Consider the following 14192-nt stretch of genomic DNA (forward strand, 5'->3'; position numbering starts at 1 on the left):
TGCCAAGCCTACCACACGCAGATGCCACGCAAGTATAAATCCAGCTTGAGAGCACAGAGTAGCTCCAGTGAACGCCACAGATTTTTCCTACTTGAGGCTATCAGACTTTATAATTCCTTCCCTTTCAGCCGCATGGAAACTTTAAAAGTTAAAAACTTACTATTATGAAGAATTGTGATATTTATCTGTTTGTAGCTGTTCATAACAATAAATTATCTGCATATATCTGTTCATAACCATAACATGTGCAATAGTCTATATTATGGGTAACATCCTTCATGTGCAGTATCTTTTTTCTTCTTCTTGGAAATAGTTTATCATCAACGCAAATGTCTCAGTTTGGTTCATGCACTTATCTATCTTGCTACTTAAGACACATTGTAGTTGTATTTATATTTCTTATTCTCTTATTGTTACTGTTCAGACATTTTTTAGTCAATAAAGTTGCTCATATTCGTATATATATATACATATATATATATATATATATATATATATATATATGTATATATATATATATATGCGGACATCAGTTTTGTTTGTCCTTTAGAAATATAAGTTTCTAAAGGACAAACAAAACAACTAGATCCATTTTCAACTCTGAACACGGGGATACCGCTAACCATGATGTGCGCATGCGTTTCAAATCTCCCCAAGCGTACCAGTTTCCTTTCTAATAAGCGGAAGTCCAGCAGATGATCCTCCAGAGTAAAAACAAGAATTCCAGATTAGATATTTTCAGTGGTTTGTTCCTCACAGTCTAACTAGGGGTGTCATCATTTGTTATTAAAGGATGGATATTTTATTATACCACACACTATGTTTTAATAGCGTTGTAAGAAAATGCAGGATTCTTTGATTTAAACGAACGGAGCATCAGTCCGGGAAAAATGAGCAAAATCGGTGGGATTTAAAGTGTCTTTAAAAGTACTACTCCCCCAAACAACGTATTAACATTTGTAAACTAAATAATAACGAATATGAAGATTTTTTCCTGGAAGTTGTGTATTTTTTCGTTTCAGCTAACTTGATCCAACACCTCCCATCAATTTCACCGAAGAAGACTTCCGGTGGTGTGTCATGGCGGTGGCATGGTGAATCCTACAGAAAGGGAAAAATACTCGCCCCTTTCGTCCTTTCTCATCCATTCAGGACAATTTTTTTCATGTATAAATAAGCCTGTCAACTCCGGCTTCACACCTTGGACTTAGCCGCACTGTTTTGCGTTTCCCTGCGGCCGGCCATGGCGGCTCACAAACCAGTGGAATGGGTCCAGGCCGTGATTACCAGATTTGATGAGCAGGTAAGATGGGCTGATTCAGTGGATGGGTGTAGCAAGATTAGGAGAGTCTTCGAGGATCCAATCGTATTATTTGTAATTTTACGTTCGCATATAAAAATGTATTCAAGAAGCTTTCACGCCCATCAGGTGTAGTTTCCCTACAAAAGCATGAACTGTGTTGGCTGTCCTTACTGCAAAACACTGAAGATGGGCTCTATCGAGCTAGCGCCGTCTCCACGATCAATTAGCACATTTATCCAGCATTTCACCCGTGATTTGTAAGGGCATAGCCCCACGGATACATAATAATACACAATGCAGTAATGTGTAAGGGATATTTTAGGCTGCGCACACGCGTTTGTAAACAGTTTAAGTTAATCAGCTAGCATGTTGCCTCACAGCAGCTAGGTAGCTAAGTTTAGCAGGCCTAATTTTTAGATGTAAACAAATGAAGTTATGAAGTTAATGTCATGTGAGAAAACTTATTAAGTAGGAACTAAAGCTAACTCCCCTACAAGTAAACGTGATCAATCTTATCAAACAGGGTGTCTTCTTATTAAGAAAGTGAAACAACAACGAAGCTGTCTTCCTTTTGATTATCAGTAATTAATTTGTTTATACATAATGTTCATGACTTTATAAAGGTGTTATTACTTACTAGTTATATTTCTTTACTAGTGTCCACAACTATTTCAACTAAGCTGATTGTTTGTGATGCTGACAGCTAAAGTTATAAAGGTTTATTTTTATTTATTTATTTATTGGATGGAGATGTGCTGTAAATGATAAATAATCAAATGTTCAAAAAGTTTTTGCTTGTAGTGGCAACTGCCAGAGGTTAGGGTTTGTAGCTTGGATCTAGCAGCTCAGCTTGGATTACTACGGTTGGAAGAAAGTGGCTTTAGGTGTTATAGCCACTTCTTGGTTATTGTTACCCTAAGCTGCAACTAAAACCTTCCAGGCAGGTCATCTTAGTTAATCTTACAAGAAGCATTTTGTTATTGATACTAATGAGCATTAAAAGTGCATTATGAGAAAAATATTGTACTGCTGTTAGTGAACTTCATAATCTTTTAAGCCTACTCTGACGTGCTTGGTAAATTGGATTAAGTGTAGTAAAATAAAAGGGGCTTTAGTTAGTATTGTTATTATTATCATAACAATTCTACTCATTAAATAAACAGAATTGAAGGAAACTGCAGCCATACAATTTTGCATTGCAATCACTCAAAATGTATTGCAATGGAGCTGAAGAAACCTCCAAGCTAAGGATATTTGGTTGTTTAATATCTGTATATGCAGTATTGTCCATTATGTCAAGCATTTAGTTCAACATTTTTCTTTCCACAGTCAGCTCTATGGACTTTTGAGGCATTCTTTAACAGTGCGCCAGCCTGCTTTATCCTAAGTTTGTAAGAGTCACTTGCGCCGATGCAGAAATCTGACTTGTAACTGGCATCATTTAATTTCTTTTCATACTTGGAAATTTGGAATTTGGATTTTTTTTTTTTATTTGTTATTGCATGTAACAACACCCTGTTATGAAAATGTAAACTTATTTATATTATCTCTAAAAACAAAACAAAACAAAAAATCTCTATACTGCTGATTTATTTCCAAGAGGAACAGTTGACTGTTGTAGTCATGTTATCTGCTCTTAAAACCCTAATTCTTTTGCTCCATGTCCTTACATTCTGTGTTTAAATACAGCCATTCCTCACAAAACTGCTCCTACCTGCACCTTTTCCTGTTTATATATATATATATATATATATATATATATATATATATATATATACATGTATATGTGTGTGTGTGTGTGTAACAAAACAAGCTGCTCTGTTGAAGATTTCAGTCATTGTATTATGTTGGGAGAAGAAATATTAGATAGCCCCAGAAATGTTAAAGGTGGAAAACACATTTAGAAAATACAACTCGAATCGGATTAAAGAATACAACGATTTACAAATATCATTAACACATTTCATCCACAGTCAAACATAAACAACATAACATATAGAAACGGAGACATTTCACCGTTTCATGGAAAATATTAGTTTATCTTGAATTTTATTACAGGACAATTTTTCAGAAATCCCAGGACAAGACCACGTTTACCTCTATACAGCATCTCTTGTCATAATAGTCCATTACTGTACTGGGAGGTGAGGAGACCAGTGGTTGGACGTTTGGGAGAGGAACATTGTTCGATTCTCGTCTGATTAAGGGAGGATTACGTATAGTCAGGTGTGTTGCAGTAGAGAATCATTGAGAGTCTGCAGGACAGAGGGCCTTGAGGATTGGAGTCCTCTGTTTTCTCTGAGGGGAACTCGGAGTTAATCTGTAGGATTTATTTATTTGTAACAGAGCAGAGGGGATTTTTGGAAACTTTACTTTGCTGCTATATTAGTTAGTTATGTTGGCATTAAAATAGAAATCAATTAAACACCTTTAAGGTTTGTTTTTGTGGTTTTACACATATTATAGTTTTTTTTAAATTAACGCATAATTTTTTATGATGATAGTAATATTGTGATTATTTCTCTGACACTAACCAAGAAATTCTAATCATGTTTTATGTTTTGTCATTTTAAAAGTAAAATAATGTTGAATAATATGTTTTGTGTTAGAGAATCCTGGCCTCTATCTGCGACACATCTCATGTTAGATCTGTCCAACCTGCTTTCTGTTATTATCCCATAATTTGGGTCTAGTTGTAGAAATTTATATATATTTTAGTCTGGAAACATTTACAAAGTAAGACGGCAACTTAAAATTTGCGAACAGCTAAGGTTTCCAGGTCTCTGTGGTAAATCGTTTAAAAAGGGAAGAGAACATAGTGCAGTGGATGCTCTTGAAGAGGTCCAGCAGAGCGATAAACTTCCAGCAGACAAGGTGAAAACTGAAGGGATTAGCTCACCGACAAGTTGCTCCAGTCATCATTCTGGCCAGTCAGGGTTAGCATGCATTTGTCCAGAAAAATTCTGAAAACGTCCGCTAGCTAAAATGCTGTAGTCCAGTGTGACTCACATGAAGAAGGTGAAGGAGGACGAGGGAATCTCCAGATTGGGTTGTTTTGCTCATAGGTGCAGCTTGTTGAGCATGATGGGTTTATTTCACAGCGCAGTGTTAGCGATGGTTTCACTACTGCATGCAAATCTGAGCATTTTTAACATTCACAACTAGCACAGCTGCATTCGTAGGATCTTCTGACCGAATTAAAATGTGTTGCCAATCGGCTCCACGAAGACGTTTGGGCCAGACTGAGCAGCAGCTTCTATTATCAGAAGTCCTCTTCCACAGAAACGAGCCCTCTGAGCCGATACTGCAGTGTTCCCAGATTATTCACATAAATCCTGCTTCACTTTCAACACACACTTGGACCTTAAATATTTAAAAAGCAGTTGTTACTTCTGAATGATAACTATAAATTATAAGTAATTATAAGTATTGTTTTTATTTAGATTATAAGGAGCAACAGACATTGTCTTTTGGTAAACATTTAAACTCTATTAATTTATCAGTTCTTCTCTTATTAAGAAGTGATGTGCGGTTTACTGCAGCCAAATGAAGCCTTACACAGTAGTAACAACAATTATGACCAAAACCACAGTAATGTTCACATAAACTGATTTGGTGTTGGAAAAAAATTGGCCAAGATCCAAATTATCGGATCGGAACCCCAAAAAAGTGAATCGGTGCATCTCTAGACTTTTGTGAATTGATTCAGAATGTGAAATGTTGATTTCCCTCACGCTTCAGCTCCTGCATCCTCTGCAGCGTGTGTGACATGGAGCTCCAGCAGGTGGCGCCATACTTGATCCTGTCCTGAAAGAGGCCAAGTTCCTTTCTGAGTTGCTGAAGTGCATAGTATGTCGTCAGCTTTCCAGAAAGCTCTCTTTCACTACAAGCTGAAGTGTGTGCACTGCAGCAGAAGTCGGGTATGTTGTTGGTTGAGACCTTTAATCATCATTGCACCGCTGTCAGAGTGAACGAGCAGCACTCTGTCTTGGTGGTATCCCAGCGCGAGGAGCGTCTCACTGATGTGGTGCCCATCGAAGGAACCAAACCTGACCATGACATTTAAGACCAAATGTTTTCTTCTCCTAGTTATTGTCTATAAAATGAAATTTATGTAAATTACAGATTCAGTTTCTTCTGACAAACAATCTGTCAGTACCAACATGTCTCTGTGGTAATATTTCATTTTTTTCGGGGCTTTAACCCTGTTCTAATGCAGATATCAGTTTCCAAAAGTTCCCATCTTGAAACGTCTTTTTGCTGCAGCCTTTTTTCTTATTCAAGTAAGTTTTTTTTTTTACTTTGGATCAGAATTTTGTCATTTTCTTTAGCCTCAAACATCTGTGCTACAGTCGGCTGATGTGAGTTCTGCTGCATCTCCTTTTTTCTTCCAGCTGTTTTATTAGTCTGGAGGTGGTTCAGTTCAGCTGATTCCACATTTTAGTTATATTTATTTTCTCTTCCATGTTTCAACTCCAAGCTCACCAGCTTGTGGAAGATTTAGGATTTGACCTTCCCTGGTGTTTGCTCAGTAAAATACAACAAGAGCATGTTTGATTTTTGCTAAGCTATTTAAGTTGATTCAGCATTAAAAAAGGGATAAATTTATTTTGTAAATGAGTAATCAGTTTTTCCACAATTCAGTGATTTCTTTTGACTTAATCAACAGAAAAAAAGGGTCATTGAGGGAATTTAGGTAAATGTTCATCGTAAAGTGGATTTTGTTGTTCACGACAGCCAGTGTGTTGATATCCAGTTACTGGCGCCGGTGCTGTAAAGCAAAACTCAGCTGTCATGTGATAATTTGGGCTGGAAATAAAGGTTAAGAGAAGTTTGTCATCCTCGAGACGCTGCAGGGCAATGACGGCTTATTGAAAGTCTGTGTATCTTCACAAGAAGAAGCACCAAGTTTAAAGGTGGAAAGTTGGGTAGTGGTGCTTTAAAACTAGAACTTAAGCAAGTTATTTTATTAACTTAAAGCCAGGGGTGTTTTTAATATGGCGATCTAATGTCTGCTGATATCTCAAATTCTACAACATTACGATATTGTTTGGATTCAGGAACCAACGATTGAAATCTGACAATATCTCATGCTGATTTAACACAATCACTTCCATTCAGAAGAAGTAACAAACATCAACTAAAATGTGAAAATCAGATTTTCTTCCTGAGATCAATTACACATTTAAATGAAAAACAATCTGTTCTTTAACAAATCAGACTCAACACATGCTTCGAATTGAGCTTTAAAATGTTCAGATCATGTAAAAAAGCCGAAAGAATTCATTTCTATTTGTATTCAGAGTCTTAGAAAAAATATTTTTAGAAATCAGTTATAGCAATCAAGCTAATGTAATCCAACTTTATCATAAACACCACACATTTAGATGTCCACATTGTCATCAAATTTTAATAAGAGATATTGATTGTTAGAACAAAACAAATGGAAACAATCCCACATTTTTTAAAATGATAACCAGAGACATATTAAAAAAAAAAAGCTGAACAAAATAATGAAGAGAACTGGTTCAGTGCTGAGGATAACTCTGCAGCTCCTGGAGCTGATTGTCCAGAGAGGAATGCTGCACAACAGGGCTGTGCATCTTCACTGGTCTCACGATTCAGAAGAATATATACATTATTATAATCCATTATGTTTTGTTGCTGCATCGATGCAGAATCGTCCACGTCCGCGCCATGATGCTCTGTAGAAAGGATTCAATTAAAGGTGCAGGAGATGATTCCTGCCAGCAGCTCTGAAACGAGCGTTTATCACCTAATTAATTATTATTTTTGTTTAAAACGAAGGGAGAAAAAAACACTACAACATTGCAATTTCCCTTCAGGTTTTTTTCTTAAACACTTCTAACAATATCAATATTTGATCGATTCTTTCCTTTTGTATCAATGATAAGGGTTCGCTGATCATTATATCACTGTAAATCTGACGTTCATTTTCTATGCCGTTAAGTCCAATTCAGGGGAAGCTGAAGAAGCTGGAAACTATCCCTGCAATTAGTAGGCGAGAGGAAGGGACTCCCTGGACAGGTCACCAGTCCATTGCAGGGCCAACATAGAGACAAACAACCACTTTTGAGAATTAAGATAAGAGAAAAGATGAGACTTTATTAATCCCACAATGAGGAAATTTCTGTGTTACTAGAGCTCAACTACAGAAAAACAGAGCAATTAACCTAGCATATAAACTTGAAGTATAAACTTGTATGTATCAGAAACTGAATATTGTGTTGATGGTATTCTTTTTCGTTTTTGTGTTTTCCTTCAGCTTCCCATTAAAGTCGGACATCAGAACACCCACAGTAAAATCAGCACAGACCACAACAAGGAATGTCTGATCAACATCTCCAAGTACAAGTTCTCGCTCGTCATCAGCGGCCTTACCACCATCCTCAAAAATGTCAACAACATGGTGAGTGGTCATCTCTTAGAGGAAGCAGTGGACACATTTGGCCATTTTGAGAGTTTTTGGTTGCTGTTCCTACTTGCATTGTCCCCAATGAAGATCACTATGCCCTATCCACTGGCTGATGGCATTTAATACTTAATGGCCATTCTTGTCAGTGAACAAATCTAATGGCTTTATTTCAGTAGAAGTACAAATTCAAACTTCAATAAATTATATTTAGATTATGTTTTATCATTTATACATTGGATGCTCAACCTGTTTGGTGAAGTTGCTGCCATGGCTAGGTTACTAATTTATTAAAGTAGTACCTAAATGATATAACATTGTCATTAGAATTGTGCATGGTCTTGATCTTTGGCCTGAATCCATCGTTCTTCATGTAATTGATCAGATCCATGTCTGACTGTATGGATTATGATCATGTTGGTAATCTTGATCCATCACCTGTTTTTTTTTTTTTTGTTTGTTTTTTTTTTTTTTTGTGTGGAAGGCTGGGGGGTGAGAGTAGTCAGTATTTCTAGTCATTCCTTTCAGGAATTTTCAGTGTTGGGAACGTAACATTCAGCGAATCCTCGCGAATTGTCCATGTAGTTTTATCCGATCACGTTACCTGATATACAGACATCAGGAACTTAACTTTGCTGTTTTTGATTGTGAACGTGCAGATGTGTGCAAGAGAAACACAACCTGGATAATGTGGAACCGCAGCAATACACCATAGATATGTCTAGCCCGCTCAACCCAAAAAAGAGAAATGTTTAATCATCTGCTGTCTAAAATGATGTCATGCATGACTCTGTTCCAGTGTTCTGCAGGAAAGTGGAGGTAAACTGTTTTGTACCATGTGCAGCACTGTGGTGGAAGATGTCACCAATTTTCCTGCAGAAAAACACGGCTAGAGAATGTGTGAAATGTGCAAACAGATGAGAAAAATCACCACGATGGAGTTCATCACATCTGAATCTGCTGTAAATGATATATATATATATATATATATATATATATATATATTTTTTTTTTTTCTTTTTTGCGTTTGCTGTTTAAACAATAAGTTGCAGCTTCAAGAGCGCTCTGACAAATGGTGAAATGCTCTCTCTGTCGTTATTTCTATTAAAATGTTGGAATATTAGAATTACATTTTGAATAAATTAATTTATAATAAATACCCCCCCCCCCCCCCAAAAAAAAAGTTTGTTTAGGTCCAGTTAATTCATACTTCACAAGAACCATTATTCCTGGGTCAGGGATGACTTGGAAATATTTAATAATAACTTCATCCATGGCAGGGCGGGATTGCACATGCGGTGGTGTCCGTCCGTGTCTGTTGTATACATGTTCGTACATTTCCACAGCCTCAATCAGCTATACATTAAATTTCTCAGTGAAAGGGACAATTTTCCATTTCATGCTTTTCTATGTTAACCACACCCACCCCAAATGTCTGACCAATCATAGAGTACTTCTCAGAGCCCTACGAGAAGAACGTTCTGCTCAGCTGATGTGTCATGAGCAGGAGAACAAAATGAACATTTTGTTTGGTGCATGTCTGACCTTTTAAAACAAATTAGATTCGGCTCCATCTTTCTGTCTTCATATTCAACTTCAACGTCTGCTTCATCTTCACTTTCTGACCTTTGTCTTTTCATTTCTCCGCTCAACATCTCTAGTAACACAGCTGTTCGGCTGCATGTTTAGTGGTGCAACAGTGAAAAAGGTCCCCCCTCAAACAGTTTCCAAATGCACCACATTCACAACATTTTTTAGGCTGTTTTAACCAGCATTTGTGGTGTGACACAAATCCATATCCTAACAAAAAGAAGAACAGGTTTTTACCAGCCGGTATTCCTCCTCTGTGCCTGACTGCCCTCTTTACTTCGTCTCCTTTCCTGCACATGAGCCAGTTTGCCCCACAGACAGACGTCTACATGATGGGAAAAATCTGAGGCTTAAAGAATAGGTCGGACAATGAAACAGATCAGGTGTTGGGTAAGTTTGCTGAACATTACATTGTCTGAATAATGGTTTGACTGGGACTTTCTTCACAGCGGATATTTGGAGAAGCTTCTGAGAAGAACCTTTACCTCTCCCAGCTCATCATCCTGGACACACTGAAGAAGTGCCTGGCTGGGGTGAGTGTCTCCTTAACTTTTCTTTTAAAACTAGAAGTATGAAGAGAGCGCAGAGCTCCGCCAAGACCTTGTAATGTTTTCTTAACCAATGATTGTGGGTATTAGTTTTTGATTTAGGAGCTCTAAAGGCAAAATGATTCCTGATCTTGCCCAAAATCTAATCATTTATTTTTTATTCCATTTCTGAGATTTCCAGAAAATTTAATTAAAATCTGTCCATAACTTTTGGAGTTATGTTGAAGACAGACAGACAAACCAGCACCGCTGTAAAGATAACTTCCACCTTGGTGGATGTGACCTCTTTGACAAGCAGTGGCTGGATGCCTCTCGCGTTGAGATCTTGTTCTCACCCTCCAAATCTCCGTCTCCACTCCTTCTGCAATACTGTGAATTAAAACCTAGAAATCACTGAATGTCTTTGCAGCACCAACGCAAAGCTCTGTGAAAGTACTTGTCCTCTATCAGTCATACTTTGCATGTCTGGAAATTTAATCAGTTAAACAGACACTATTTGGATTAGCAGGGTTCAAGAAGAAGACAATTTTCACCACAGTTTGGCTTTTGTTTGGATGTTGCCCTATGACTGGGTTAAAGTATGAAAAAGTGCTGACCATCTTCCTCTTCCTTCCATCAGCAATCTAAGGATTGCTTGCGTCTGGATGAGACTATGCTGGTCAAACAGCTGCTGCCAGAGATCTGCCATTTCATCCACACGTACCGCGAGGGCCACCAGCACGCCGCTGAGCTGCGGGCTTCAGCCTCGGCCGTGCTCTTCTCCCTGAGCTGCAACAACTTCAACGCAGTCTTCAGCCGCATCTCCACAAGGTAACTCATTTACTCAGTGTCGAATTTGAATCTATTTCAACTTTTATTTAACACAAGTGGAAAGGAAATTATTTTCAGTGCCTAACTGTTTTATTTTACTTTATTTATTTTTTAACTTAACCTTTCCAGCAGGAATAGCAGCAGAATGATGGTCTGGCTGTCGTGCTGTGCCAAACAAATTTGCTTTGCCAAGTGGAACTCAGTAGATATAATGGAAATAAATCTTTGTCCTCCCCTTGATATTTGAGTATTCTTTATTTTCATAATTGCTAAGTTACATGTTAATTCTGGAGCTGATAAGGGGAAACAAAAGAAGTGGAAGTGTGAAGAGAGAGAGTGAAGAGAAGAAAAAAGACAGGAAGATACAACAGATAGAAACAACAGCAACAACTTTACAACCACAACTAACAGAACAATTAACAGAAAACGTCTTGTAGCCTCTGTAACAAAATGCAGCAGACAATCATAGGGAGCACCTACCGGAAGCCCAACCCAGAAAGACACAACTTTTGGCGATTAATCCTGCAGGAGGAAACGGTAACTATATAAGCATGTGCAATAGTGTTAGTGTAACATAGAACAAGTGTTTTCAGTGATGAATGCGACATCTGCTCCCCTACAACAGAACAGAAGTAGTCATAGAGGACCCCATGACCCAGGCAACCAGCAGCCACCACGGAGCACTTATAGTTTTGCATTTATAAACTATTAACAAATCTAGATTTTGGTGCAAATAGTGCACAAAAACACAGCTGGAACGGAGGCTTGTTTACTATTATCTTACATCAGATTTCGTTTTTAACAAGACTTTTTAATTGTTGACAACTTGTTGTGGCATACATGTAGAAGAGGGAATAGATCTGGACTGCAAATGTATTTTGTGCCAATGAAGGCACCGTGTTGTAAGAAGTACAGAATAAGGTCGAAATCGGCACCGACTTCCCAGGAAACTTACCATGGTGGTAGCATATGTCTTTAAAATAGCTAAACAAGCCTTTGCATCAGTGATTATTTTACACATGTGAAAGTCGGCCATGCCATGGACACTCATGTACTCCCAAACCGTCACAGAAGCGGACATTTGCACCTCTTGCTGACAAACTGGATTCTCTTTTTCATCTTTGTGACGTAGAACCTAACATCCATTTTTAGAGTTTTTCTTTCGACTTAGACCAGACATGTTGCTTCTTAGCTGTTCTACATTTGCAGGCTCTATTTCTAACTCTTAAATGACAGTTTTTCCCAAGGTGCTCTGAGCCCTTGTGGCTAAATTGATCACTGTGGTGTGATGGTTTCTCAAGCCTGAGGGCTCGGTTGTCATGCACATCCAGCAGTTGTTTCTAGCTCGGCTCGTATGTGCTCTATCACTTTGACTTCGTCCCAGGAAGCAGAATGAATGTTTGTTTGTCTCTGCAGGTTGCAAGAGCTGACTGTGTGCTCAGAGGACAACGTGGATGTTCATGACATAGAGCTGATGCAGTACATCAATGTGGACTGCTCCAAACTGAAGAGGCTGCTACAAGGTTTGCTTTTGTTGGTGAAACTGGTGTGAGAGAGCAGGCTGTAAACACACTGAGATTTTACAGACAAAATGCATTATCACATCGACACGCTGTGGAGGGTCTGTAATGTTTATTATGTTTAGCTTAATTTACGATGTTTTGCTTTTTACGGGCTCCAGTTTTGATTGCTTGACAGCAACTAAATTCTTCTCAACCAGCAAAGAACCAGATTTCTTTATCAGGTTCATGGAGTTTCTGTCTTTAATGCTGCTGCCCCAACAGAAGACTATAAAGAAAACTGCAGATGTGTAGAACAGGTTTAGCATCTAAATGCTAATACCACAACTTTATTTATAGCGCACTTTAAAAACAACAAAGCTGACCAAGTCCTACAACCTACGGCGTAACATTAAAATAAGAACAATGAAAATAAATAGCATAAAATAAATAAAAACTTTAAAATGGTTTAATAAAAAATTTCAAATCAAATATCAAAGGAGCAAAGTTTAATCAGAACAGTTACTTTATTGCATTTCCAGTTACACCCATGTACTGTATCTGTGGTCGTCCACCAGCTCTACTTCTTCCACCAGTATATAAGTAGTACTTGGTTTATTCCCAGTCCTCCTAAATTCCACAGTCATCTCATTTGTCTTATTCACATTCAGGATGAGGTGATTGTTGCTGCAGCAACAATGAAAATGCAAACGTTGAAGAAATGAATGTGAGATAAATGAAATGAGCCGTAAAATGTTAGTCATCAGACAGCCATGCACACATCTATGAAGATGGGTCAGGTTCAGATATTTCAAGATCAATCAAGAATCTTTATTGTCATTTATGCAAAGCACAATCAAATTTTGTTCAGCAGCTCTTGGCTTAAAAAACAAAATAAGACACATATAAGAAATATAAAAATATAAGAATATAAAACCAATAAAAATAAAAAAGTAGCAGTGCAAATCGCTCTATAGTGACCTGATAAATATGTTACACATATTGCACACTATTAAGTGCAGTGCAGTGGGGATGTCTATCTGTCCATCTGTAAATCTGTCTTGTCCACCCGTCTACCTACCTGCCTGCCTGCCTGCCTGCAGGGGATGCTTAGTCTATGGATGGGCAGGGGACAGATATACAGGGGGATGGAGTGATGGACTTCATAGCTCTGGGGAAGAAGCTGTGTTTCAGTCTGTTGGTATAGGTCCTGATGTTCCTGTACCTCTTCCCTGAGGGAAGGGGCACAGTATTTAGTGAGAGTGATCCATGAATGTGGTAAGAAAGTATGAACAGGCACTGAGATATAAATCAGAGCCGGACACTTCTAACAAAGTAGCTACCTGGTGGTAGAAAGGATTCATAGTTCAGCTATGCAGGGGCGGGTCTAGAAAAGTTCTGATGGGGGGCCGGTCAGGGACACTGGCCAGAAGAAGGTTGGCACAAAAAATATATTTTTTTAAGGTCTTGATTTTATGTTTTATTGAACCGATTATTACAACTAAAGTCAGTCAACACTGACTTGCTCTTTCTGTTGGTACAATGCAGAAAAATGGGCATAAAAATTTTAGGCATAGTCATTAATGGTGATTAATCATGATTAAGTAAATTGTAAGCTGTGATTAATCTGATTAAAAATTTCAATCATTTGACACCCCTTTACACACACACACACAAACACACACATATATATATATATATAATATATATATATATATGTATATGTGCGTGTGTGTGTGTTGTTTTTATTTGTATTTATTTCTGATTATGACAGCTTTAGTCCTCTGTACCTGACATACCCAACAGCTGCAGAGTCGGTTAACAGGAGTCTTGAGTTATCCTGCTAATCTGACACATTTATGTTAAAGCAAAACTGTAAGAGTCCAGTTTCCTGTGATGCTCTGTGGTAGAGCAAATTGTGTTATAGAGGGAGCTTACATCCATATCAGTGACGTCTGGAGGTCTGTTAATTTGTCTGTGAGGCTGATATTTGTGTGTTTTTTCCTTTT

At 37.9% G+C, this 14192-nt stretch overlaps 1 protein-coding gene across 3 annotated transcripts in view; it reads left to right on the top strand.

The window, feature by feature from the left end:
* The first annotated feature begins 1067 nt into the window (after positions 1–1067).
* nf1a (neurofibromin 1a) overlaps positions 1068–14192 on the top strand; it is a 101297-nt gene continuing 88172 nt past the window's right edge. For all 3 annotated transcript variants that reach the window (XM_041994272.1, XM_041994275.1, XM_041994273.1), the window contains exons 1-5: positions 1068–1303; positions 7590–7733; positions 9776–9859; positions 10494–10684; positions 12101–12207. In XM_041994272.1, the coding sequence (XP_041850206.1) occupies positions 1244–1303; positions 7590–7733; positions 9776–9859; positions 10494–10684; positions 12101–12207 (586 nt within the window). In that variant the 5' untranslated portion in view covers positions 1068–1243. The remainder of the gene's footprint in view (positions 1304–7589; positions 7734–9775; positions 9860–10493; positions 10685–12100; positions 12208–14192) is intronic.

Source organism: Melanotaenia boesemani, chromosome 9, assembly GCF_017639745.1.
Source record: "Melanotaenia boesemani isolate fMelBoe1 chromosome 9, fMelBoe1.pri, whole genome shotgun sequence".
NCBI lineage: Eukaryota > Metazoa > Chordata > Actinopteri > Atheriniformes > Melanotaeniidae > Melanotaenia > Melanotaenia boesemani.